The sequence below is a fragment of the Gymnoscopelus braueri genome, assembly GCF_963280865.1.
Source record: "Gymnoscopelus braueri genome assembly, chromosome: 11".
NCBI lineage: Eukaryota > Metazoa > Chordata > Actinopteri > Myctophiformes > Myctophidae > Gymnoscopelus > Gymnoscopelus braueri.
This window is the reverse complement of record NC_137613.1, coordinates 22,386,755-22,414,696: the sequence shown is the minus strand read 5'-3', so window position 1 is coordinate 22,414,696 and position 27,942 is coordinate 22,386,755. Positions and strand designations below refer to the sequence as shown.

The window sequence follows — 27,942 nt, the reverse complement described above, 5'->3', positions numbered from 1 at the left end:
CAATTACTTTACACCACTGACCATAGACATACATACACACTATGGTATGTCCTTATAGGACACCGTACTTCTGTAACGCGTTACGTTTGGGACGCCATCTTTTTCAATATTGTTTACCTACACGTCCAAAAGGTAAGCAGTGTCAATGGCTGCCTACATTATCGTAACATTTCTGAATTAAACACTACCATCTAGCCAATTATGTTCAACTAACGTGTCGTTTAAGATTTAGACTTCGCAGTGGGTTTAAGAAGTGAACGCTTATGTTTTGTATGGAAATGTTGGCCTTGCGATTGGCTAAGCTTGTTGGAGTAGATCACCAATCATGGTCATGCAGTCTCTGCTATCTGCTGTCTGCTGTTTTAGAATGTCTTTTATTTTCATACTGTAAATCAGTGGTTCTCAAACTTTTTCATGTCAAGGACCCCCAAATTGACACTTATTAGCCCGCGGACCCCCATTTGAAAATATATGCCAGGGACCCCCAGAAGAGAAGATGTTTATGTTTCTAGCAGTGATTCTCAACCATTTTAATTTCAAGGACCCCCAGTTTGACATGCATTAAGCTATGGACCCCCATTTAATGGCATTTCTATCTCTGGGACCCCAATTTATATTGTAAAATCAATGTTAATTTAACTCAGAGAGTGTACAAATTGTACACTCTCTGAGTTACAGACCCATAAGGGCCCATTTGGTTCCTAATCTATCATTTAGCTGGGGACCCCCTGGAACTCCCTCAAGGACCCCTGGGGGCTATTTTCGAATTCTTTGCCTCTTTCTTATATTAATTGACAATTTGGCCAGTTTGACCTAGTATAGTTTGATTACTTTTGATGCAGTAATGGTCTCATTCCCCCCCCCCCATTTTTTTTAGGTATTAAAAAGGACTTAAAAGTCCTTAAATTGTCACTTCACTGTTATCTGGGGACCCCCAAAAATCATGTGGGGTTCCGACCCACAGGTTGAGAACCACTGCCTTATAGGACCACTTCACCCATTTTCAAGTTCAACCTAATCTTCATATCCATGTCCTCACTAATGCTCATGGTACCATTTCTGTCTACTCGGTCTGTGACTGTGTCAGAGGATGGCTGTGGGCAGTTCAGAAACATTCCGGAAAGTTTAAAACAAATATATATACATATACATATTTATCAGAACAATGGTTTCTATATTTTTCAGCATGTTATTTTTCCAGGAAGAGAAAGGCTGTAGTTGTATTAGCGTGGAACCCCCATCGATGATGTCATCGGTAGGAATGTTTCTGAACTGACCAGAGCCCACCAATGAGATGCAGGGTAAGTAGACGGAATTATATGAAGATGAGTTTGAAAATGTGCTCCTTTTAAATGTACTTTGTTTGTTAGTAACTTTGTTGCTGCCAGTGTTTTTTTTTGCATTAGATCATGATTTTCATTTTCATTTTTTTCCTTTAAGTTTACTTTCACTACTTAAGGTTATGGAGCCAGCAGCCAGCGTAGTGGACCTGCAGCGGAGAGGAAGCCTGTACTACGAAGCAACTTCACCATACCCAGGATGTATTTTTGTTATCCGTCTTCTTCACTAACCCTAACAACCACCGTCTCGCTAAGTGGTCCCACGAAGGTCCAACTCGGTAAGTCAACCCACTGGATTTCCCAATCTGGCGGGAAGGGTCTATCTGCAGTATGGAGGTTTTTAGGGAACTCCCCTTCAATGGGAACGCCTCTTCTATGGGAACGCCTACAGGGGAGTGCAGGTTTTATTTGACTCAACTTCCTTCATATGTCTGGGACGATGCAGCGCAAACAATGTTCCCACTAAATATAATATGTTGGGATGGATGAGCGCTAAAAGTGTTCTACTCAGCGACCTGTGTACGTTTGGGAAGGGGAGCGCTCAATTTGTCCGACTTGAACAACTCAGATCTGAGAGAGCCGCTAGGCGAGCGAGTGCCCGCACCTACCTTTCCAGTGTATATATATATATATATATTATTAAACATCTCAATGTAATGTTTATATGTAACAATTGACATCAATAGACTGGGTTATTAATGTTTAAGTTTCAATATGGTTATGTATGAATTAAAAAAAGGCATTCCCAGAAGCTTGGAAAATCCCTAAACGTAGTGAAGAGGGGCATTCCCTAAGCGCCTTCACACTGCCGATGGACCATATTGAATTTAGCCATGAGCGAGTTCACATCAAAGAGGTGGCGTTTGCACTTTGCTGCATAAACTATTTGCAAACATGGACAATTCTACTGACAGCACAGCAGTGAGCCATATTTCACAATTAAACTATAATAGCAAACTATGTTATTATACATTTAGAATACAAGCAGTTCAAACACAATCTACACTAAAAGCAACACAGTAGTAGCTGCCAAATGCAGGAGGAACAACTGGCAAAAAGTAGCCAACTGTTTGCATAAATTATATAAGATTACTTCCCCATCATTAGGGCGAGGTAGATCTGACTATAGTTACTATAGTTTGTATTTGATTAAATTGTGTTGCTTAGACATGCTTATTCTTTCAGCTGCAACCCCCAGTGGTGTAAAACGGACTTGGGAGCAAATAGAAATAAATATAAAAACATAATTCAAAGTGGTAAGTAGGCTTACTTTCATATCTTATAAATACAGTACAATACTTTAGGGCTTCAGTCAGTCTCTGTTGTAGGATAATATGGGTATAGAAAAGCATAAAGAAATTGCTTCGATATTGCTTGCAGCTAACAGCTGATGGCTCAACAAGCTGAAACCGATAACTCACTCCCTCTGAGGAGAATCTGTACCTTGTCCTCTCATATAAAGAATTATCAGGGACAGCCAACGGCTTTTACCGGTGTCTGGACATTCTTGCCCTCCTAAGAGACCCTCTCACTATCCATGCACCAAGCTCCAATAGATCTTCTGTAGCCGCGGTGCTTTTATGTGCGTTGATCTGTTATCTTGAACATAACCCGTTCTGGCCGCATCTAGGTGTTCAGCATAAGTTACCGTGGCGATGTCCCCATGTAAGAAGTGAACTACCATCATAATCCTGACAATCCAGGGTTAAACTTAAAGTTACCTCACTAACCCCAAATCCTGCTTTGTAGTACAGGCCTCAGACAGAAATCCAGAATGTGTCTGGTGCTTCTTTCTGCATAACAGCCTGACACAGACCAAGAAATGCAACGTTGTGTAGTGTGGAGAAGCTGCAGCATGTGTGGGTTACATAAACAATTATGTTAATCAATATGGGAGTTCTATTCATAACTGTTACAGCATGCTACATAAAGACATTTCAACATTGTCCTTCTCTTATGTTACTGATCTGAATTTCTTCATCTCCCCCAGACCTTTCATAGAAAGATACTTTTATGGTTTAACTTATAACATTTACTGTAGAAGGTCTTGAAACAACATTAGAAGGATGTGTTTATCATAGTTAGGTTGTCAAATCTCTCAACTTCCCTGACCTGATTTTTTTCTTAAATCCCCTTTTCTCTTCATCTCCTCTCTACCACCACATTCTGTTGCGTTTCTTCTCGCCTTTATACATGTCCCTCCCCCTCCTCTGTATGTCCTGTTTGCAGTGTCCTCTTGTGTGCTTCTCCCTCTTTCCTCCTTCAGCCAACAGAGAAACCATGACGGACAAGAAAGAACGGAAAGAGAAGGCCAAGCTGGCCAAGCAGACGGGGCACTATGACGACATGGCCGCCACAAAGACTTTGACTGAGCATGACTCCGGCCTCGAAGACGATGAGCGCAACCAGCTCTCTGTGGCCCACAAGAATGTGGGGGGAGAAAATGGGTCCTCCACACAGTTGAGGGAGGAGATAAGAGATCAGAGGAGGGAACTGAGGAGGGAACTAAGGAGGACACAGAGGAGAGAACTGAGGAGGGAACTGAGGAGGGGGCAGAGGAGGGAACTTAGGAGGAAAGAGAGGAGGGATCTGAGGAAGGAAGAAAAGAGGACACAGGAGGACGCAGAGGAGGAAACAGAGGAGGAAAGGGAGGGGGGAGCAGATGAAGAAACGGAAGAGGGAGCAGAGGACGAAACAGGAGGGAGCAAGAGGAGGGAGCAGGATGAGGGAGCAGGGGAGGGAGCAAGAGGAGGGAAAAGGAGAGAACGGGGGAGAGAGCAAGAGGAGGGAACGGGAGGGAGAAGTTAGGGATGCACAATATATCATGTCATCATTTTGATTGATATTCTCCTAAATTACTTCAAAACGTGTTAACGCCGGTATTGAACAGATTAAAATTTTCCTGATATGTCGCACTGATACGATGACACATGAATTATGTGCCAACCAAGATGTGTTGGTGAAAAGACGTATATTGGGTGTCTGCAAACCCGGATCAGGCATATATACGGCCCACACAGTTTCACAACTCAGACTGAAAATAACCATACTAAAAGGAAATGTCATTGTATTACACTTCTTGGGTCATTTTCACATCTACTTGAGCTTTTGTGTGCACCCCAGACAGTTTAAGTTGCTTGTAGGTGTGACAAAAGGCCCCAGAAGTGTTATGAAGTGAAATGACCATATTGAAATTTAATAACTTGAATTTAGGTTTACATAAACATTACTTGGTTTCATAAATCTAAATCTAATTATATAATGCAAAACAAGGCAGGTGTGCTCTTTTTGAGGCACTGAGAATCATGAGACGTGCCAAAGCGAGCTACCATGCGAGCGAGTGTCTGCATCAAGCAGCCGATGCCCTCGCACGTCAACAAGCACGGATGTTTCGAAGTTGCACATTATGCAGGACACTAAATGAAACACGTGAGCCCATCCTCGACACAACTGTAAATTACTAAGAATTCAGTCCTGAAACCGCAGCCTCTGGTACTGCAGGAACCCCCTACTGGCCTACTCCTTCTATCGGTCTGCTGGTTCATAGGTCAGCAGTGTCGTAGAACTTGCCTTGACTGTAGATCTGCCTGTGCTCCAGGTCTTCAGCCTCCCCCGGTGCCCCTTCTGGGAAAAACAGCTCTTTGAAAGTGACACCAAATTTGCCATTTGCAATGACTGTTTATCTTCAGTCATGCGAGGAGGGAGCAAGACACAGTTGGTTAATAGCACCTGATTCGGATGCTATCAAATAAGCCACCTGAACATCTGACATCCAGAAATATGATCATCTGAGATCATTCTGTTCTAATTTGTATCGTAACTAATTTAAAACCGGCCCTTGTGAACAAAGTGTCTTCCGGCCTACTAAATCAGGTCATAACAAAGCAGTGTTTTTTATCTGAATCCAGCATCACAGGAGTTACAGCAGGGGTTCCCAAACTTTGTAGCTCAAGGCCCAAAAGAGAAATGTTGTCTCTCCAGGACCCAAATTAGTGAAAATAGTTTTTTATTTTTTTAATCTTTTGAAATAAAAAAAAAGAATTGTAGGAAACGAGAAAAAAAAAAGAAAAGGATATTTACTCGGCCATAAAAATGGTTCCCGAGTCTCCCAACCCACTGTTTGGGAAACGCTGAGTTACAGTATTACTATAACTATAAGGTGTGTGGTTAACCGGGCCTACATGTGGAAACCGGTATTGCAATATTGGTATTGGTCAATACGACCATAGAAATAATCGGATATACTGTATTGGCCATGATTTCAATATTGTGCTTCCCTAGGAGCAAGTGGAGGGAACAGAGGAGGGAGCAAGCACATACCAATTATTTTGGTACACTGTTGTTATAGGTGATTAATTCTTTAGTTATTTTATTTATTTTGACTTTATTTAGCACTTGAGGTAACCAGGCAGCTAGTGACCTTTATAGCTTTGTCTTATATATTTTTTGCTTGTGTACATGTTTCTTTGAAAAAGGAATGAAGTCTTCAATATCTAAGCCTAGCTACTGTTTATCTTGGTTTGTTTTTGACTTGTACTCTTATTTGTGCGTCTTGTGTGTGTTTCAACCTTGTTGCTGTTATGACACCTGAATTACCCTCTGAGGATCAATAAAGGTTTCTCTTATCTGTGAATATGCAGTTAATCAGAGTGAAACTCCTATATTATTCAAATTAAAGCTAAAGTGTGTTGAAAATGTGAATTCATTGCAAGGAGCTCATCACTGTGGCTCCAGAAAAGTACCTTTATCCTTGATTCACAACTGCTACCTAGTGTTGATATTAAAAACACGATGGGAATCCACAGATTTATTTCAAGTCACGAGATGTAATAATCACACATTTAGGAACTTTACAATGAAATAATTTATGTAATATAAATACTATCTTACATCTATACAGTCCATGAATGAAAATGTAAATTTACATCATTTTGCATTAAGAAAATAAACGGCCTCTTACAGTATGTTGGTTTTACAAAAATCAGCATTGACTACATTCACAATCACATTCCTATTAAGAAACAAGCTCATTAGGTCGAGGTCCCATGGAAAGAAGAACAAAAGATATGTAAATTACATATTGCATACTACGGCTACGAAATATTGACCATAAAATTGTGGTTGCAGTAATATGTTTTAAATGGCTTTTGCAACGAAATGTATTGTTCTTTACTTGAAAGGGGAACAGGGAATAAACAGAGGCTTAATGTATTTAGGAAAGATCTTAGATCTCAAGTGACTACTGCCTGGTTATAAAAAGTTTTAAAAAAAGGAAGGAATTGCAGTTTAAATTGTCATATTAATTCTCCATTGTTAAAGTTCATTTGAAGGCCAAAGGGTTTGTACAGAAGAATACATTGATTGAAACCCCTTTATATCTTGTGAAAAAGAAAGGTGACGTGCTGCTTACATCAGACTCCAGATTCTCTTACAATGTGGAAATTACTGCATAGCTTAGAAGTTACAGTAATTATGTTTTGATTCATCTCGTCATACTGGAAAATTGCACGAAACCGGGTCACATAAGGAGTTCAGTCAATCAGTCCAAATCTCAGTCTTTCACAGAGTACTCTCCAGTGTGTTGTAGTTGTCTTTAAAGCTCTTGAGTTCCAGAAAATGTTTTGGTCTTTTGCTGCGCTGGCCAGTGGAGGGCAGATAGGTCACCTGGATGGTGGAAGGGGTGCTGCAGACAGGCGATCCCGTCAGGTCCTTGGCTGCAGACTGGTGATGTTGGTCTAGACTGGTGGTGCTGGAGTATGCCTTCACCCTGAGGATGGACACAGAAGGGGGATTATGTAAAGATTATTATTAGTAGTAGTAGGAATCAGAAAACGTATTACTTCATGTTAAAACATATTTCACTGTAATCTAATCTAATCTCTCGTTCTCTACTTATTAGTGCTATTGTAACCATTGTCTTAAGAAAAGAACACAACACTGCTATTCTGATGACAATCAGAATATGTCACATTTGCATATAAATCATATCACATCATGCGGTGTGGTACGACTACATACATACAATGATCATATAACTGAGCAGTGAGTCTGTTTACAAAGACAATGTAGTACCATACAGTGAATGTATCATGTATTCTCTGATTATACTGTCAATTGTGATTGGTTGTATTAAGTACATTTTTATTTTAGAATCTTCTTAACCACTTAAACCCTCTATTCTTAATGAAACTGACATTATTATATAGTCATAGCAGTAGTAATGTACAGTATACTCAGAACATTAAGCAGCTTCTAAGTCCTGGCCACACAACACTTACACATCAGCTAGTTCATTGAGAGCCATCTGGTATTTCAGAAACTCAGCTTCACCAAATACCTGGAACAAAGAGTGAAAGTCGAGTCATCAGTAGTATGGTATCACAATCAATGACAGAATTATTAGATCAAATTATATAATCATGTATCTGTAATTCATTCACATTTTGGGCCTAGCTGGCTCCAAAACAAAAATGTCTCATCTGGAACAATCAAGTCTTCAATTTGATATTGAACACACACTGTGGTTGTTACACACCCCAGTCCCATGGCGAGCATTGTCATAGCCCTCCAGCAAGCTGTCAATGAGTGCACTGCGGCTGCTCTTAATCAGAGAATGGGAGTTCCGAAGCTCTAGCAGCCAATTTCGAAAGCTTCGTCCTGTGAAAGCATTGGGACTCCGGCTGATCTCCTGCAGTGGAATTCCTAAAATAGAAAATGGGCAATGGATGCGAAGATATGTGTCAGGTAGAGGAGAAGTGTGCGAAATAAGATAAACTAAACACATGCCAACTTGCAGTGCTCTGCATGCATTAATTGTTTTACATAAGATGATGAGAATGACTATCATGGAGAATAAGTGCATGAATATCATATCATTATATGGTTGATTGCTGAGAAGAAAAATGCAGACATCGAGATACATCTCTCACCTGAGTCACGAATAGCATCCAAAGCCTTCATTCTGTACAGGTAGTTATAGCAGCCTGTGGATTATAGACATGTTTTTTTTAAGCCATTCTTAAAGATTTCAGGAACTTGGTTATAATAACAGAACAAACTTCAAATGCAAACTCACTGATCTGTGCATCGTGTTGTATCCTGTCATCTTCTAATGATAGCAGGCGAGGTTCAAAACGGATTTCCTGCACCCTGGACAGTCTTGAATCGATATCCTCTCTTAAACCCTGTAACCCATCAACACATGACCCATGAAATTATCCATTTGTAACTGAGAGTGTACAAGACAAGAGTAATGGTGGACACAGCTACAATCCAGAGCTTATTTTAATAAATAAAACGTTATTTTAACCAATCTGTATGGCAGAGTATGTTGATACAATGAGGATACTGGGTCGTGAGTGAGACGTTACCTTAGGAGCATTATGGCCGATGGGGGCATGGGGACCCCGGCGAGATCTCATTGCAAAACGCATGATCTGCCTCTTGACAAAGATGAAGAGCAGCACAAACACCTGCAAACGTACAAGGTTACATGCTTGCAGTTGTGGATAGTAACTAAGTACATGTACTCAAGTAAAATGTTTTGATATTTTTCACTTTACTGGAGTATTTCCAATTTTCTGGTATTATTTACTTCTACTCCACAACTGACATCTCAGAGGCAAATATTATATTACTTTTACTTGTAACAGTAACAGAGTATTTTTAAATTGCAGTATTGATACTTTTACTTAAGTAAAAAATTGAGTATTTTTTTCTGCCAGTTAAACACTTACCAAACTGCCATAGGCCATGACCAGAACTACATTAACCCCAGATAATGATTCTGCCATTTTCTCTCTGATTCAGACGTTTTAGATAAGATAACAGACTCAGACCTGTACTGTTTATGTGATCAGGTTAATAATGTTAGCTACCGTAGCTAGCTGTGCAGTTTACCTAGCCTTACTAGCCGTTTGATGTTCAAATTGGCTATCTTGCAACGAAAACATGTCAATTCCCCTGTAGCGTTTAGACCATAATTGCTAAATAAAAGGGGTCGGCCTGGATCCTACTCATTTTCAAATTTGCATTGTCCAATTTAGCTGCCTTGCCGCAGCACAAGACACCAGCGTTGCCAGATTGTGCGAGAGAAATAAGCATCCAGGTCTATGAAAATAAGCCCAAAAGAAGCACACATGAGCACTCTAACCCTATCTACATTGGCTATTTTCAAAGACAAATCTAGGGGAAAATGTGGAAATTTGTATATTTTTTCAAATCCACACAATCTTGTATGGGGGCCTCTGGCACAGAATATTTTCAGAAGGTTGGGTGACTTATAAAAGCTTATAAAAAGCGGACATGGCAACGCTGATGCTATTGGTCGAATAAGGCTTATGCTAACCTGACGGTCTCGCGAGATGTTGCTATTGATTGTTACGACGCTCCAGAATACCGTAATAACGGTGTACGATTCCCGCTCAAAACAACACTAGAAGACTGTACAGATTAGAATAACCTACAAAAAAAGTAATAATGACACGACACTAGTCTGCATGCATCTTAGCTTTGTGTCACAAAGAAAAAAACCTTTACTGTATATCCATGATATACATAGTGACAGTCTCAGACTCACTCAGAGTAACAAACAACGGACAATTGTGCGCATATAGACTACCGTGTGACTGTGAGCACACAGTTGTCAGTAGATACCCCACACACAACAAGCACAGGCATGCACGAACGAACGCACGCTCGCACGCACGCACACACACACACACACACACACACACACACACACACACACACACACACACACACACACACACACACACACACACACACACACACATTTTAACCATTTATTTATGTCCACACAAAGGAGAGTATACAAGACAAGGACACAAATATTAAAGGTACAGTAAGATTACATCCCAAAATCATGGAATACATCTTCATGATACAATAAGCATGTCACTCAGTACTCTATGGGTATAATATAGTATATAGTAACAGCGTCTCCGCCATATGTGGCGGCTGCCAATTATAGCAGAAATAGAACAATACTTTGCCAGCCTTTTTGCCTCCTTTTTTGGCATCCCAAGTTGTTGGAACCCTCTAACAACCAGTCTGTGGGTATGTCCTAGGCTGCCAAATATAAAAACAAATAGTCTGCACCTATAGCCCAGCTCTGAGATGGTATGTAGAAGTGGTTGGTATTTAATGACCTTGGTCATAAAGGCTTCCTCTAGGCTAGGGTCAAAGGTGCAGGCTATCTCTAATACAAACACCTCTCTGGACTCTTCATCAACCACAACATCTGGTGTATTAGCTGTCAAAGATGTAAATATGTCAATATATATATTCTACTGTGTATACTTTATTTATTTTTCATTTTTTGACTTGTTTTCATTTTTCATTGCAATTGTGTCTTATTTGTTTGTATTGTCCTTTGTTTTAATGGTACAATGAGATACCAGGGTTGTGGCTCTTTCGGAGCGGGAACTTTGGGTGGGTGGGAGGGGTAAATACATTGACTGTTTTTGTATGCCTTTATTATAGACCTGTATGTGAAAATATAAAATAAAAAAACCTTGAAAAAAAAATGTAAATATGACTGGGTTATCACAGAGATGAAACATGGATGAAATGACACGGGAATGTTTGTACATTCTCACTGAGGGTGCATGATTTTTTGATATGTCCTTTGCGATGAGTTCCACTATTCTATCATGGCGTGCTATGTACATCCCTTTGCATGCATAACAGCCATTCAGGATGTGTGGCAGTGTTTCAGTGATCTGTTCTGTGGTGTGGTGCAGGCAATGAGGAACCTGAGTGGTGGGAAACCATATGGAAAGGTTGAGTCTGGTGGGAAGGACTTGTAGTCTGGCTTTTATAGTGAATGTGATGATGTCCTCATTGAGTGCAGTGTTCTTAAGGAATGAGTGTGAGACAGAGTGATCAGCATAGGGAAGACATGCGAGTTTCCCTTGGAGTTTTAGTCCAGTCCAGTGTTGTTGTTGTTGATGTTGTAGCTGTTAGCAGGTGACTGTGACCAGCATAGGTGACTGTTGCCCTGACCTAGGTGAGGGGGTCAGTTGTAATGTCCTCTGAGACCCTAACAATCTCTGAGTCAGACCGCACCCACTCTAACGACATTCCAGTGCGGACACAGAGGTCGTTCAGGTCTGGCCAGTCCGACCAGACACCAAAACCAGCGGAACGGGTGTCGAGTTTTCCGCTGGGTTTCCTCCTGAATCCGAGGAAGTGGGGCTCTGACTCCCTGGCCAGTGGGACCTTACGCCTCCTTAGGTCCAGGAACAGGGAGGATCGAGCCAGCTCCCTAACGTCCTTGTCGTCGTTATTCAGCATTTTCAGAAGATGCTAAATCCGCATGCTGGTGTAAATCCATTCCACGTTTGGCAGCCCCAATCCTCCCTCCCACTGTGGATGAAAGATAATGTCACGTGTGCTGTGTGAATTGAGTCCAAACCATTTTTGCACCAGGCTCACAGTTTTGTTGTTCATCTCACACAGTACCTTCTGTTTGATGTGAACATTGGAGAACAGGTGTTGTACTTTGGAGAGTGCAACCTGTCTGACAGCTTCCAGCTTCATGGACATCTGTCAACCAGGTCCAGCCTAGCTGTATACTCAGACAGGATGTTGTCAACTTGCTCTTTCCATTCACCTGCAATGTTAATTTTATGTCCCAGGTAATTGTATGTCTCGTGAAGGGAGTACACACGTATAGGTTCCGATGCTATTGTAAACACTGGGGGTGTATCTGTTCTTGAGTGATACCACCTGTTCCCGCCACTTCTCCTCTCATACAAAACGGCACATTTCGTGTTTTTAACCTCTAGGCCTGACCATTCTAGAAACGTATCTGTCCTGGCGAGCATGGTCTTAATGGTGCTCTCTTCCCTAGAGGCTAATGAAATGTCATCTGCATAGCCCTGTACAGGGTTGGGGGAGATTACACCAAGGGGGGCACATTCACACATCCACTTTATCCATTGGTTAGTGGCAATTATGAAATTAACTGCGCTCCATGGGCAGCCAGTCTTAATGCCTATCTGTAGAGGTGTTGGTTGTGTTAGTTGTTTTCCACAAATTACTTGAATAAAGCAGTGTATATCAACCCTGGCAAACGTCCCAATTTTGGGCCGGGGCTACTGCTGAGGTGTGCCGCGCCGTTTGAAGAAGGTTTGAAAAAATATAATTTTGAAAAAAAAAAAAAAAAAAAAACGTTTTTTTTTTTTTTTTACATTAATAGTAATCAGGCATGCAAACAGCCCCGAGGTGAAAAGGGTGACAACATGCTGTTTTTTTTCGGGTCAGGTGTCACACTATTGCCCTATTATATTTGGATTCAAAACGGCTAGTGGAAGCTGAAAAGCTACAAGTTTGCATGTCTGACAAGCTACAAGTTTGCATCGTTTCGTGAAATTAGTGTATCGGCACACCCCTAGTGTGTGTGTGTATATATATATACCGTATATATATATATATAATTAGATATATATATATACCGTATATCTAGGTGTGCCCTGGGATCTTTTGGGTATGCCAGGTGTGCCTTGGCACAAAAAAGGTTGATATACACTGGAATAAAGGAGTCTTTGTAAACATCTTTCACTATGTCAATAAATAGTTGGGGTAGCTATTTCCTCCAAAGATCTAATCATGACATTGTGAGTTAATGTTCCAAATGCATCCCTGAAATCAAGGAACACTGAATACAGTTTGCAGGACTCATGTTTAAAGTCACACACACACACACACACACACACACACACACACACACACACACACACACACACACACACACACACACACACACACACAATTCAAAGAGCTTTAGGCATGAGAAAACATACGTTTACATTGCCAAATCAAAAGTGGAACAATACAATCAAAACAAAATAATCTATGTACAATAGGGAATATATTCCCTATTGTACATACATTTCTGGAATATGTTCCATATTGTACACATCATTTCTATTCCCTTTTGTACATTCATCTATAGATGTATGTACAAAAGGGAATAGAAATGATGTGTACACACAGAGCCCCAGCCTGTGTCTTCCGTGAGGAAGAAGCCCAACAAACCCATGGTGAGGCCTTTAAAGAGGGCCTTTCAAGTAAGCCGCAAGTGGAGCCTGTAGTACCACCACGGCCCAAGACACCATCACGCCGGGTGTGAAATGTTTGGAACGGGGCATCTGGTGCAACGCTCAGGTCCTGGACCTGGTGAGACGAAGGAGGGGCCCGGCCAGGAGGCCATCCACAGAGCCTAGTCCCTCCACGTGCCAGAGCCTCCCCCAGTCTCGGCAGAGTAGTTCCGGAGAAGCGGACTGAAGGCCCCTGTCTTTCCCTTAGAGGACTGACCGTGGGTAACCACTGGGACGTAAGTCGGGGCTTGATCAACCCCGGCTGGGTCACCTGGGCGAGGGTGTATGTTGCGAGAACCGAAACACCCGTCGACCCCAGGCTACAACACTGATGATACGTCCCAGGTGCATCCATGTGATGTTTTTTATTTATAGTTGATGTTTTATTGACTGAAAACTCTGGGAGTGGGAGTACCAGTGACAACCAGGAACAGACTGGGTGACGACCACGAAGAGTGTGGTGACATCTGGACAGACAGAGGACGGCCGGAGAGACGCTGACCCGGGGTGGAGAAGGTCGGCAGCCCAAACCACGTCTTCCGTGAGGAAGAACTTTTTGCTGCAGGCTGCGGTGAAACCTGCAGGGAGGGTTTAATCCATCAAGGCAGAGTGAGATGTTTGTGCCCAGCAGCAACGACAACGCAAACCACAGAAAAGCCTCCACTTCTGGTCAGATGAAGGAGGAGCCAGGCCTGGTGCCAAACCACAGTGCCTAGAGCCTCCTAGTGTCGCCAACACCAGCTGCAACATCTAAACTAACCTGACCTGGCATCGGCCGGACTGATGCCGTGGATTCACGCATCCGCATTGTCGGTCTGGCTAGTGCCAGGCTAACCCTAACCCCCTAATTAGCACTGTCTCTAACTCCCCTCAAGAGACAGTGGGGGCAGTAGCATGCCACTTGAACACAGGTCGGGCAAGACCCGAAACACCCAGTGACTCCAGGTAACACTGATGATGTGTCCAAGTGCATCAGTTGATGTTTTATTGACTGATTATATATATATATATATATATGTTGAGGATTTTTTGGGGTTATCCTTTTAGCTCAAGTGTATGATTGTACCCGTACTTTGATTGATTGAATACTTTAATTAGACAGCAAACAGCAGGAGTAGTCATACACTTGGTCTAAAAGGATAACACAAAAAAATCTTGTGGACTTTGAGTTTCCAATGAGGTCCTATGTATTCAATTCATCAGCATATCATACAACTGTGTGCATTTCTGCCTAAGAATGTATTCAATCAATCAAAAAAAGTATCTATCTCTCTCTCTCTGTCTATATCTGTATATATAGACAGAGAGAGAGAGAGAGAGAGAGAGAGAGAGAGAGAGATAAATGACACATGTTGAGTTAAAGTAGGCTATGTGATCATGTGGTTGTATTAAAAGTTGTTATATCACAGTTAAAAGTAGGTTATGTGATCTATATAAATATATATGTTGTTGTGTTAAATGTTGTATTTGTGATAAAAAAAAATAAAGCTATTATATTACAATTAAAAGTATATGTGGTGTTGTGGTAGCATAGTTATATTTGTGTGGTAGTGTGTGTGTGCAGTGACTGGCTCCAGTTTCCTTGAAGCCCCCAGTGTGTGTGTGAACCACGTGACCCAGCAGCTATCTGTGGTGTCAGAGTGGAAAAGAAACAGGTAAATTCCGAGGCTCTCGCAGTTTTATTGTCTGCGCGAGTCGGTTCACTGTGTATTTTCTGCTGTATAAACGTCGGGGAGTTGGGGTCGCATATTCTCTCGCCTAGGAGCTCGACGACGAGACCATTCGGTCGGTTGTTTTGCAGGATATCTTTCGGTTTGAGCCCTTGTTTCTGGTTAGTATGATCGCCTGTTATTTATTTTCATGTGAGCTCAGCTCGGGGCCTTGCAGGCCGCAGTCGCAAGCCTCGGTGTCTGGTGTTTCTTTGAACCCGGCAGACCGGGTGCATTGGGGGATAATCATAACAGGGGATGGTGTTTCATGGTGGTGGTGTGTAACTCACAGTGCTAACGGTGTAGCATCAGTGTTGCCATGTCGGCTTATTATAAGCGACTTTGGGATTCTTTTTATGTAAAGTTGCTTGTAAAAATTGGTGGTTATGTTTTTTTGGGGCTTGTTTCAAAGGTGTACTTGCTTATTTAGGCTTGCTTTCATTTTGTAAAAATGATTTAAACCAGCTGTTCTCAAATATTTTCATAAATGTTTTGTGCCAGCGAGTCCTGTACCCGATTTGTGTCGAGAAAAAAAATCTAAAAATACTTAGAACGTTTAAAAAAATATTCTAAATATTCCACATTTTATTTCAAGAGCTTTTGAAAGTAGCAGATCTCCAAGCTCACAACGTGAGCTTGATAAAGTGCTCATGTGGCCTAGTTAGTTGCTTCTTTTGGGCTTGTTTTCCTAAATATGGTTGCTCATTTCTCTCTCAAAATACGGCAACACTGTGTAGCATCTTCTATACGCGTTAGCATGGCTAACACTCGCTAACTATCAGCCAGTGGCAGATGACTGGTATGGCAGGGCGTTTTTGTTGGGTCTTTTCCCCGACTCCCGTCAGTCGTATTTTCGGTGTTTATGTGACAGTAAAGTGCACGGTGTGGACTGGGTTTAGCTCGCTTGTTGGCCAGCAGGTCACCGTTGTTAACGCCACCTAGTAGCCAACCAGCTAACGTTACCCACACAACCCGGGTGATGTCGTTTCTTCTAGCAGGCTAGCTGGTCTACTAACTAGACTATACTTAATAAAAATGATGTAATTTTCAGCTGAAAAAAAGGGTCAAGACCGTCTTTTCAGTTGAAAATAACGCTACGTTTGTCGCGCTACGAAGAGACGTCGGTCCTCGACCGTCTCTCGCTCGTCGCCATGAGGCTGAAGAAGCGGAAGCCCCTTCGACTAGAGACTCGACGACGGGCTCCCCCCCCCCCCATCCAACACATTATTAGCACGTTAGCATGTTTGCCATGTGGTTGTGGTGGTTATTGGAGGTGGATATATCCGACCGACAGGCCCTGGACGTAGGCTTTAATTCGGACTGACTGACTCCTCAAGACCAGGGGAAATTTACGTAACGTTTACCAGCGTTACCGTTTAGTTACCGGGCGGATGGATGGACGTCTCTCTCTGTAGCAGCGCTGCGTGTCGTCGTGCGTGTACCCTGTGTGATGTTTGTGTACATCCTGAATCGTTCACCCACACGTCAGTGTCGTCGGAACAAAATGCATTTGTGTGCGTTTTCACACTGCTGCTTTGAGATTATAGTTTGATCTAGCCTTGGATCAAGACTATAATAGATGTATATGAGCGATCTACGATAGTCTTGATCCAAGGCTGAAGATTATAGTTTGATGTAGCATGGTATTGCACATGACGGTTGTGGTGCTGGGTCTTTAAAACTTACAAACACGTTTTAGTTACATTATCTACTTGTGTGTGCGTGGTGGTACTCAACGGTCCCATGCCACGCCACACACTATTTCCCGGCAGAGACCCCGCCACCAAAACAGCGCGTTGAAAAGGCGCAGTACCAGTAGAACAATCTGTTTCTACTATGTATAGTTGCATGTTTTAGTACCCCACTGTCGTTATCGCCTTGGCTTGGCATCCACTGTTACCCCAACGGTCCAACCCCTCCTTGAAAGGCCATAAAAGTCTGCTTTGGGAACATAGTGTGTGTCTAGTGTAGTTTGTACACATATGTCTCACGAACTATGGCGTGGTTATTTGTAACTCTTTAACATAAATGTATCCCCTTTCAGGTGTCATTCCTTTGTAAATACTGTTATTTGTATATACTGTAAATGATGACGTCCGTGGGCGGAACCCGAGCCCGGGGCAGCTGGGAGCAGACACAAGGCCAGACACAGAGCCAGACACAGCATAAGCAGAGGCCCCAGGTACCCATATATATACCCACCACGACCACCTGTAATCTAGGTAGGAAAGAGATTCAATCTCTCACAGGAGAGAGAGATTACTAGCTAACTACTATTGGCATATGAGATGTATTTATATATACTAGCAGGAAACTAACCTAACCACCAACCACAAACTGAATTAACCACCAACATTCTGGGTGGTAAATTACACTTATTGGAAATATTCAATTTCACTAAATGCCTAGTGGTTGACAGAGGAACAGACTTGACAGGCAGTCAGAATTTTTGAGGTGGCTATGATTTCAGAACCTACCTAAGAGGATCAGTGATTTTTACTTGTTAGCGGGTAATATTAGTATATTAATCAGATTTACATAGAACAAAACACTTGTGTTTTACAGAGCAAACAAAAGAAGAAAGAACCAATTATTCTCTCAATGTTATTTGAAGTAACTATTCCTAGCTATGACATTTATTTACAAATACAAGCAAAACTGTTATGCATTGATATGGCAGTGTAACTTCACCAGTTAGTTTTTAACAAAGCATGTGCCTTAATGTAAAGTAGGCTAAGGCATTGCTTGTAGCCTTGGTTGAAACTAGCAACTAAACTACTCATGTTTGTAGAGTAAAGTCCTGTCTTTTTTATGAATTTAATTTACATCTGTTTAACCACTTAATTTTACTCTTATAACAGGCCACTGCTGAGCAGATCCGACTCGCGCAGATGATTTCGGACCACAATGATGCTGACTTTGAAGAGAAGGTCAAGCAGGTGAGAAGTGGCACACATTCTCATTGCTCCAGGACACATAGCTTCCCTCTTTAGTCTCTGCAAAAACGGTATTGCACAATGATATTTTCTTCAGGCTTATCCGATCAGGTTGTTGCATTGTCCAATTTATTGTAGCTTGAATAGCAGTCCTCTCAATTCTTGTGACCATATTTTTCATCGGGGAAATCAATCTGATGCATGTCCAGCTTGTTCACTGCCAAGCAGACTGCAGCTGTCATAAGTAAACAAAGGCATTGGTACTGTGTTAATGGTTTTCTACAAATGGTCTTCCTTCTATCGGAACCAAACAAAATTAATGTTTATGCTGACTAGAGCCAACAAGACCCTGTTTACCCTAGTAAAAGGAAGTAAACTAGCTGAAAGGATGATTTTGTAATGTAAACTGGTGGAATCTGGCACTGTTGGTCTGCCACCTCAGGAGCTAGTGGGCACAAGCCAGTCTGCGTTGCCATAGATGAAATCTGGAAGGATAGAACCTATTTTGATGCCACATTTTTTTTCACTTCTGCAAATATGAAAATGTCTATCAACCATATACCAAATTCCATTCCATGTGAAATGATTTAATTTAACTTTGATAAATGTAGGCTTTCATTGTAGCTGTCAATACAGCATAGAAATGCCTAGAAGAATAAGGCCACCCACACATTTTGCTGCTATTAAGGTTGATTGTTTACAGCTTTAAGTCTTTGTGTTTGGGGGTCAGTGCCTCATCTCTTCTTTACTTTCTACCTTTAACAGCTGATTGACATCACAGGCAAGGACCAGGATGAGTCTATGATCGCACTGCATGACTGCAATGGGGATGTTAACAGAGCCATCAACGTCCTACTGGAGGGCAGCCCAGATACTGTGAGTATGGGCTTTGTGTGTGAGGGCCAGGCTCTGGAGTAAATGGCGATACACAGGACCAGATGACTATCATAAGAATAACGATGAGAACCTCAGGAGTATTGGTCCTGAGTCCGTCCATGTGTTATGAGCTCTATTGCATGTGTAGCTTCGTGTGAGGATAATGACAGTAAAGCTCTTAAAGGAACACCTTTTCAACCATAGCTCCATATATTATTCCTCACTCATGTTCACTATAGAACGGTATCATGTCTGTCTACTTACTGTGTCTCAGAGATGAGCTGTGGATACCTGCCGATGACATTGGCGGGGATTTCAAGCTTTTGACTACTAGGCTTTCTCTTCCTGGAATGACACAGAGTAGATAGAAATGGTACCGTACTAGTGAGCATTAGTAAGGACTGATACAATACTTGGACAGTGTTGCATGCTTGTTCTGTTTTTCAAGTGAGCGTTGGAAGCTCTGACTGGTTTTTGAACCATTAATCAACTTTATTTGAATGCTGTTCACCTTGTATGCTCTGTCTATGGTGACATGGATGGCTTTGTTCACGTACTGATGTCAGTTGAACTACATACGATACAGTTGCCATGTTCAAGGCTCATGATGTCCGCTGCAATGTTAATTTGTATAAATATTCCACAGTAATCTGAAGACTCACCTCTTCAGACTCCATCTTAGCCCGTAGCACTTGCCATAGCACTTTCCCTAGCCTTGACGACCTTGCAGGCTTATGCAAAGGTTAACATTTAATTTAGATAGCATGTTATGTAGACAGATGCCAGGTTCATTCGTTGACCTGGCATGCTATTGTTCGTATAGCTTTCAATGTACATATTTATTTTTTGATATTATACTGTTTAGACTGGTTCTTGGTTTACCTATGATCCTAGATTACTACTTCTATGCATTTGATGTAATTACCTTGTGTTTACCTTGCTTGCTGTAAATCGCTCTAGATTAAGAGCGTCTGCTAAATGCCTACATTGTATAATATCACCCTACGGTTAAATGCTAACAAGTGTACACTTTTAAAGAAAAACATAATGTGGTGAAGAATGGTGAAGTTATTTTTAAAGTTTGATTCCGATAGCGGCAAACAATGTTGAAACTCATTTTGGCATTTGGGAAATTAATGTTTTAGCTTGTGTGTGACTGTTATGCCACACTGTTATGCCATTTATGTGGATACACTATGGATCTTAATGAACATCACACGGTTTGCTTTGGTGTGTCTTTTCCTTGGTTGGTCCCCTAAAACTGTCTGAAGAATATTACTGTTTTCTCGACCACTTCCCTAGGAATCTTGGGAGATGGTGGGGAAGAAGAAAGGGGTGTCTGGCCAGAAGGAGACAGGCCAGGCTGAGACTGGAGAGGAAGGAAAAGAGAACAGGGACAAAGGAGAGAGGGATGTTGCACGCCGTCGAGGTGGGGCCCCACGCAGAGGCCGTGGAGCCAGCAGGGGACGAGAGTGTGAGCTTCCTTTTTTTAAATCTTTGTTTTTGGGTTGTTTCATTTCATAGCTACACTGGCCAACGGCAAGTATTTCTTAGCTTGGTTGTTGGCTTGTGTATCCTTTTGAATTGCACAACATGGAGAATTGTTTCACTGTAGAGTTCTGTGTCCTACTCCTATCCAAGTAGCATTATGTTCCAAACTACTGTATAAACATAATAAGATTTGGGGGGAAAAGTTGTGAGCGAGCCAATCGAGTTCCGATCCTGACGTCATTCACTTGTCAGTGAATCCATGTACCAATCCAGATAAAAAAATTATAATAAATTACACACTGGAGTTAATTATAAATATTGGTCCATACCCGATATACCCAACCTGTGTGCAGACTTGACACAGCAACTTAAGTGGCTCCTTCGCTTGCGCCTTTCACCTTTAGTGGGGCTATCTGTACTGTATAAAAATGTTCTGTCCGCTGATAAGTTATGTCACTGTAGCACGTTTAGTGGTACTTAACAATCCACAGCTGTAGGTTCTTGCTGACACAATTGACGAGATCGTTTTATAATGAATGCTGCACGTGTGTATATGAACAATAACAGTGTTGCTGGGTGTTCTGCTTTCTATACGTTTAAATCAAAGCCTTTATAACTTTGCACCGTTCATGCAGCTTTCTTTCTCTCTACTGCCATTCTCTCTAGCGTTGTGTGTGTGTGTGTGTGTAGCTGCTCCTATATAGGCATGCAAATGTATAACTTTTCGTCAGAATTCGCCGTTTTGAATCAAAGTAGGCTTTTTCTGCCTGTATTTGATAGTATACAGTAGACTGACAGGAAATGGGGGAGAGATATGGGGAGTGACACGCAGCAAGGGTCATCGGGATTCGAACCCGCAACACGCTGTTAGACTTAGCAGCCTAGGCATGCACTGTGGACTAGGACCGATCTCTCGACCACCCATTGCAGTGGTGACTGGGTCTTTATTTTACGTCGTGTCTGTGTGTGCTCTACGAACATGTGTTTGTGTGCACGCACGTGTGTGTGTGCACGCACGTGTGTGTGCGTGCACGCGCGTGCGTGTGTCGTACACGCACGTGCGTTCATGTGTCGTACATGCGCGCATGTCTGACGTAGATAATGTTGAGCTGGTAATTTTAAAAGTTAGTTTTGGGTCTGACACTGATCCTAGATCAGCAATTAATGCAACGTTTACCTAAAGCAGGGATCGGCAACCTTTTTAACATGGAAGTGCCAAGTTTTCATTTTCTTGATAGTCATTGTGCCAACATTAAGTTTAATTATGACAGCACATAAAAATGTAATGTATCCGTCTGATTTTGATTGTCCATAGGCTAAAAATAACTTATGTTTTCCTTCTTTTAGACATAGGTAATTTGTATATAGATGTGAGGGGACTTAATTTAACTGACTAAACTTATTTTGAATATTTAATTTTAAAAGAAAAAACCTCTCACACTTAGCCAGTATGCAAGTGATCACCCTCCCGTGTGCCAATGTTGACACCCGTGCCTAAGGTTGCCTACCCCTGACCTAAAGTTTATTCTAATGCATTCTCAATTATATGGCAGAGGAGAACAGGATAAGATCACTTTTTACATTTTAAATGACAATGTCCAGGTATTTGGGATCCCATAGCTGATGGGGGGGGCAGAAATGAATAAAATGAAGGACAGTTTGTCATTAGTGGGATATGATCATGCAATTTCAATTTAAGCCAAAACCTCTTGTCATATAATTTGTAATTATTATAATCCAGCACTCACTTTGTTTTCTGCCAGAATTCTACGATTTCGTTTGTTAGACATTAATCTGGGAACCCATTCAGTTGTTTTTGCCTCTGTGGCAGAGGGTGCCACCTCCTTTTTTGTGTAGAAACAGGAACTTGGTTTGGCCCTCCCCTTATTTAGTCCACTTCCTCCCCGGTGCTTCTGTGTTTATTCCTACCAACAAGATTGCATGTTTAGGGCAGTGGTGCAGACAGATTCTGCAGAATCTCTCTTGAGAGATTAGTTGGACTAATGCTGAGTTGCTTTGTATTTAAATCATTCTGCTATTGGTATCGGGACAGATTTTTCTTTATTGTGCATTTCCTGAAAGAGATTTAAAGGACCATACAATAGATATAATTTGCTATTCACATCTTGGCCAAGTACCGTACATTAACCACACAGACCATTTTCAATGTTTTACTTACTTATCCCCATTACGCCGGCTGGCGTGTAGGGCAGCAACAAAGTTTCTCCGCGTCCATCTGCCTTTGGCAAATATTCTCTATGCTCCCCCGGCTCTGGTGGTGTTGCTGGAGCTCCTTCTCTATTTCCAATGTTACCTAGACATAATTGCGTGGTTAAGAAGTCGTTTTAATTTGGTTATGAAACTACTCTTTGCTACGGGAACTAGGGGTTGGACAAGTATTGATATTTTATTCTCCTTTTCCTCGCATCTCTGTTCTTGTATTATGCATGCTCACCAAAATGTTGCTCTAAGCTCCATAGTTAAAGTTATGGATATGATTTGGATTGTGATACAAGATAAAACTAGAAAAAGTGCTCCTCGGAGCACAGGTCTCCGCCAGGTCAGGTAGGTTAGTGTGGGCCAGAATTGTTCGCAATTCGCCAATCAGGCTGGAATGTGAAAAATTGGACGGATCCATCTTGATAACTTGACTAAAGAGATAATGTGTACCAATTTGCATGATGTTTGGATAACATTTGTTGGAGTAATATAAAACAAATCGTTTTACAAAAATCGGCCTCCTGGTGGCGCTATAATAGGGCAATGTTGAAAGGGTGGCACGTGTTCCTCAATGTTGAGCGAATGTGCGTGCAAAGTTTCACCACAATCTGACGTTGCGTTCATGATTTGCTGCATTTTGTTCAAAACGGGCCAATCCTGTAAACTTTAGATGTCAATCTTAGCAAATCAGGATGGAATATGAAAAATCTAACGGATTCATCTTGATCACATGACTATAGAGATCATGTGTGTACCGATGTGCATGAAATTTGGATATAATCTGAAGGAGTAATATCCAAAAATGTGTTTTACATAAGTCGCAAAAGTGTCCTCCTTTCTGAGGTCCTGCTGGTGGCCACCCTACTTACACGTTCATTTGGTTCCATTTGTACACCCTCAAGAGTTACTGACCATTGGACCGTCCTATGTTGAGAAACCGTGCCCTAGAGAAGCCATGCAGTGATTTCTCGCGAGCTTGTAGATCGGCTATTTTCAAGTAGCCAAAGTTTAAATGGGGCTGAAGTGGTAAATGTATGTCTTGTAATAATAATCAAAATCTGCAAAGTAACTAGTAACTAAAGTTTTCAAATATTTGTAGTGGAGTATAGAAAATTGGAAATACTCCAGGTAAGTAAAAAAATACCTCCAAATTGTACTTAAGTACAGTACTTGAGTAAATGTAGTGCACCGCTGCTCTTCAGGTGGTAGTAAAGCTCAAACCTGGATTCTCTGGCCGTCTATATTTTGGGGCCGATTGGCAGCAGGACTGCGCTCGTAGCTGTAGAGAAACGTGGCAGCAATGACCAGAATTGCTCCTGCGAAGAAAAGACTAGTGGGATGAAAGTTATCTAGCCAGAAATATGAAATGAATGCGGTCAAGATGATGCTGTTGTAGCCTTGAAATATTCCAGAGACTCTCACCCTGCGTCCATCATACACCATCATCCCAATAGAGCCAAACGCAACGCTGAACAAACCGAGCTGTATATTACGGACCAACAGGCTGCTTTTGGTCTTCTTCACGATCTTCTCAAAGTAAACCCCGGCAAAACCACTGGTGATGCAGGTGATCAGCACAGCCGCCAGTCCTATGAACTGGTTGCCTGCAGATCGCTGGTTCAGTGGGCCTGTAGAGGCGACTGGTTCAGTGGGCCACTGGACCAGCACTACACCGGCCATCAGCATGAGCATGGAGAGCCACTGGTAGATCCGGAGCCTCTTTCCCAGCATGGAGACCGAGAACAGCGCGGTGGTGAGGATCTTCAGCTGATACGTCACCTGGTAGGTGGCAGTGTCCAGGTTGGACAAAGCAGCATAGAGCAGATTGTTCTGCAGGGTGTAGATGCCGGCGGGAATGGCCAACTTCAGGGTCTCCATCAATCTCCTCCTTGAATACACGGTGCAATGACTGGACACTGAACCGTTGCTCTCCGAAGATGAACGGGATGCAGGTGAAGATCTTGAGCAGCTCGGCCGACACCACGGCAGAGGTTGCCAGGTAGCAGGGCCCGTCCTCCTGCTGGGTGCGTGAGTAGCGTACGGTGAGCAGTACGGTCACGGTCTGCACCACCAGCACTGCTAGTGACACGTATTTCCGCCACAACCTGTAAGACGGGGAAGACATGACCGTTGCCGCAGGCGGCTCCTCCCCTGGGCCAGTGGACACCGACAACAACAAGGGCTCTTCTCTTGCTGTGTTTGCACTGCCGGTTCCGACACTCATCTTGCTCGCCCTTAGGAGTAGGACTGCTCTGGTCTCTCGGTTGCCAAAATGCTTTTATGTTGTTCCTCTTGTAAGCACAGTTCCTCTCTCAGTCACTGTCTCAGACTGAGAATCCTCCCACAAGTGAAAAGCAAGAGATTATCAGAAAAGGAACAATTTAGTTTAAACCGTGTGTTTTTCTGTCTTGTGTCCCTTTTTATGCTCATGAATGGAGATCCCTGACGTCATGGCCGCCAAGTACTATGATATAGTACTAAGACTTCTGGTGATTAGTAGTTTTCGTTCCCTACCTATGTTGAATGCACTTATTGTAAATCGCTTTGGATGACTGTATGTAATATTATTGCACTAAGTGGTGCAGCGAGCCCACATTACATTACATTACAGTCATTTAGCAGACGCTTTTATCCAAAGCGACTTACAATAAGTGTATTCAACATAGGTAGGGAACGAAAACTACTAATCACCAGAAGTCTTTAGTGCATTTTCTGCAAAAACAAGCAACCAAGAGTATACCTAGCGCTAAGGTAAAAGTGCAATATATCAGCTACCTATTTCCTTAAACAGATGAGACAAAATAGCTAAGTCAAATGAGCATGAGCTAAAACAATTAAGTGTATCGACTAAACAAGATCCAATAAACAATACAACAATAGAAAACAAGCGTTCGTACAACTATGCCCACAGTACCCACAATAATAACTAATAACTAATAAGTAATAAATATGGTCATGTCTGACAGTCACAGTACTGACGTGCCAAACGTCAGCGTAAATCGGCATTGTACTAGTGTGTGACGTCAGACTGGAGCTCGATCAGCAAGAGATGAGAGAGACTGGGAAGAGGAGAGGAATGCAGAGCCTATTTCACCTATGCAACTAGAAAAATTGCTCCTCGGAGCACAAGTCTCCGCCAGGTCAGGTAGGTTATTATGGCCTCCTGGTGGCGCTATAACAGGCCAATGTGAAAAGGGTGGCATTTCTTCCTCGGCCTAGTGGGAATGTGTGTGAAAGATTTCACGGAAATCGCACACTGCGTTCATGATTTGAGGAATTTTGTTCAAAACGGACCTATCCTGCAAACTTTGGAAGCCAATGTTAGCCAAGTAGGATGGAATATGAAATATCGGACACGTCCATCTTGATCACATGACTATAGAGATACTGTGTACCGATTTGCGTGATGTTTGGACAGAATCTGAAGGAGTAAGAGCATTTTTTTTTACAAAACTCGTGGTGGCGCTCCAAAAAGCATATGTGAAAAATGCAGGGCAAAGGTTTTTCCTTGGCCTGTAGGGATTGTGCGTGCAAAGTTTCACGCAGATCGGTGCAGCTATAGCTAAAAACGTGAATCGGCCTGTTATAGCGCCACCATGAGGCTGATTTTAAAGTCTTCAAGTGGCATTTCTTCCTGGGCCAAGAGGGAGTCTACGTGGAAAATTTCACGGAAATCGCATGCTGCGTTCATGATTTGAGGCATTTTGTTCAAAATGAACCAATCCTGCAAACTTTGGAAGGCAATCTTAGCCAATCAGGATAGAATATGGAGAATCGGACAGCTCCGTGTTGATCACATTGCTATAGAGATACTGTGTACCGATTTGCATGTTTTTTGGACAAAATCTGTAGCAGTAATATCCAAAAATGTGTTTTGCAAAAGTCAGCCTCATGTTGGCGCTATGACAGGCTGATCTGAAAAATGTGGGGCAGAGGTTCTGCTGTGGCATCCAGGGAGTGTGTGTGTGTGTGCACAGTTTCACAGCGACCGGGCCAACGGTGGCGGAGATTAGCTGCTGGCAGACGGACGGACACACGGACGGACAGGGGGCAAAACATACCGTACTCTCTCGCCATGCCTTTCGGCCTGGAGGAGACAATTATGTTAAACGGAACATGATACTGTGATATTGTCACACCAAGCAGAGACATAGATTTTGAAAAGGCAACAAATCCAACTCCATCTGTGTGTGAGGTTCTTTATTTTTCTCTGTTTACTTTTCTAAGGCAGCACCATGAGCAACAATCATAAAGCAGTTACAGCTTTGTATCGTGGCGGCTTCCTCCAGGCCTCACTTTTTTTATTTTCAAAATTTGTAAAAAAAAAAGAAAAGAGACTGGATAAAATGGCTTATCTACAAGCTCGATGTGTCGTGCATGCATTTATTTGTCCATCTGCTGTTTTTGAAAATGTTTGACAAATTAATATTGTCAAAATATCGCACCGTTTAGTGTGATTAAAAAAAACGTTTGTATTAACCTGCAATTTCTCAACGGTTAATGGTTAAATGATGAACCATTAACATCAGTAGGCAATACTTGTATTGTCCCGCCCTGCCGGGAACTTCATTTGTCAGATAGCTGAATAGAAAGAAGCTTAAAAATTAAAGGGGGAGTAAATGGTTAATAACATAACTTTATCCCCCCCCCCCCCCCCCCCTCTAGTTCGTGGTCAGGAGAATGGCCTGGATGGAGGCAAGGCTGGTGGAGTTGCTGTAAGAGGCACAGAGCGAGGCCGCAGGGGGAGAGGCAGAGGAAGAGGGGCCGTGGGCGTGGGTAAGAGATGCCCCCACCCATGCACTCTCATACACTTGCACACAAGCCACCAGGACTCCTGATGGAGTTGCTGACAACTTGGAGCAGAGTAATATTTAACAAAGTAGTGCAGTGCTCGTTCTGAGCGGTCGAATTGTTTGGTTCACTGTATTGCCCCTCAAAACTTGCAGTGTTGTTGAGTAGCCGGTAGGGCTGGGCAATATATCGATATCCTGATATGACACAAGATATCGTCTGGGATTTTGGATATGTCATAAAATCTCTTCCTGTTTTAAAAACTTTCCTTATTTTATACTCCAAAAATCTTTTAAAAAAAAAAAAAAAATAGAATGTCTAAAATGGCTGATCTACAGGCTCAATGTGTCGAGCATGCATTTATTTGTATATTTGCCTTTTTTTTTTTTTTTAATATAGCCAAAATATCAATCTCGGGGTAAAATATATTTGATTTTGTCCATTTTACCCAGCC

General features: G+C 42.2%; 3 protein-coding genes and 1 pseudogene across 10 annotated transcripts in view; 2 read left to right on the top strand and 2 right to left on the bottom strand.

Moving 5' to 3' along the window:
- Positions 1-95: 95 nt before the first annotated feature.
- On the top strand, positions 96-4,148 carry LOC308095531 (uncharacterized protein; the record flags this gene model as incomplete). Its single annotated transcript, XM_080442586.1, has 3 exons — positions 96-132; positions 1,186-1,301; positions 3,570-4,148. Exons 2-3 carry the CDS (start codon positions 1,290-1,292, stop codon positions 4,146-4,148), a joined length of 591 nt encoding a protein of 196 aa, XP_080298712.1. The 5' UTR covers positions 96-132; positions 1,186-1,289.
- LOC308094935 (protein C1orf43-like) lies at positions 4,149-9,406 on the bottom strand. The gene is made up of 7 exons (XM_080441762.1): positions 9,077-9,406; positions 8,711-8,812; positions 8,416-8,524; positions 8,270-8,323; positions 7,876-8,042; positions 7,619-7,677; positions 4,149-7,107 (listed from the first exon to the last, which is right to left on the bottom strand). Exons 1-7 carry the CDS (start codon positions 9,131-9,133, stop codon positions 6,900-6,902), a joined length of 756 nt encoding a protein of 251 aa, XP_080297888.1. The 5' UTR covers positions 9,134-9,406; the 3' UTR covers positions 4,149-6,899.
- Positions 9,407-15,047: 5,641 nt separating this feature from the next.
- The window catches only part of ubap2l (ubiquitin associated protein 2-like), a 36,883-nt gene continuing 23,988 nt past the window's right edge, over positions 15,048-27,942 (top strand). For 4 of the 7 annotated variants that reach the window (XM_080443066.1, XM_080443065.1, XM_080443064.1 and 1 more), the window contains exons 1-6: positions 15,085-15,296; positions 17,219-17,356; positions 18,036-18,113; positions 18,876-18,986; positions 20,289-20,460; positions 27,363-27,473. In XM_080443066.1, the coding sequence (XP_080299192.1) occupies positions 17,261-17,356; positions 18,036-18,113; positions 18,876-18,986; positions 20,289-20,460; positions 27,363-27,473 (568 nt within the window). In that variant the 5' untranslated portion in view covers positions 15,085-15,296; positions 17,219-17,260. Of the gene's footprint in view, positions 15,297-17,218; positions 17,357-18,035; positions 18,114-18,875; positions 18,987-20,288; positions 20,461-27,362; positions 27,474-27,942 lie in introns of all 7 variants that reach the window. The other 3 variants (XM_080443068.1, XM_080443067.1, XM_080443063.1) reach the window with 2 other exon arrangements.
- LOC308095912 (UDP-N-acetylglucosamine transporter-like) lies at positions 23,814-24,909 on the bottom strand (annotated as a pseudogene). The gene has a single exon. The product of its transcript is annotated as a UDP-N-acetylglucosamine transporter-like (transcript).

Bases quoted from the DNA above. Each gene is read 5' to 3' on its own strand.
- LOC308094935 (XM_080441762.1), bottom strand. From the start codon at position 9,133: ATGGCAGAATCATTATCTGGGGTTAATGTAGTTCTGGTCATGGCCTAT. The intron at 8,813-9,076 runs GTAAGTGTTTAA...GTACGTTTGCAG, and splicing joins TCATGGCCTATGGCAGTTTG to GTGTTTGTGCTGCTCTTCAT. The intron at 8,043-8,269 runs GTGAGAGATGTA...TTTCTATTTTAG, and splicing joins GGATGCTATTCGTGACTCAG to GAATTCCACTGCAGGAGATC.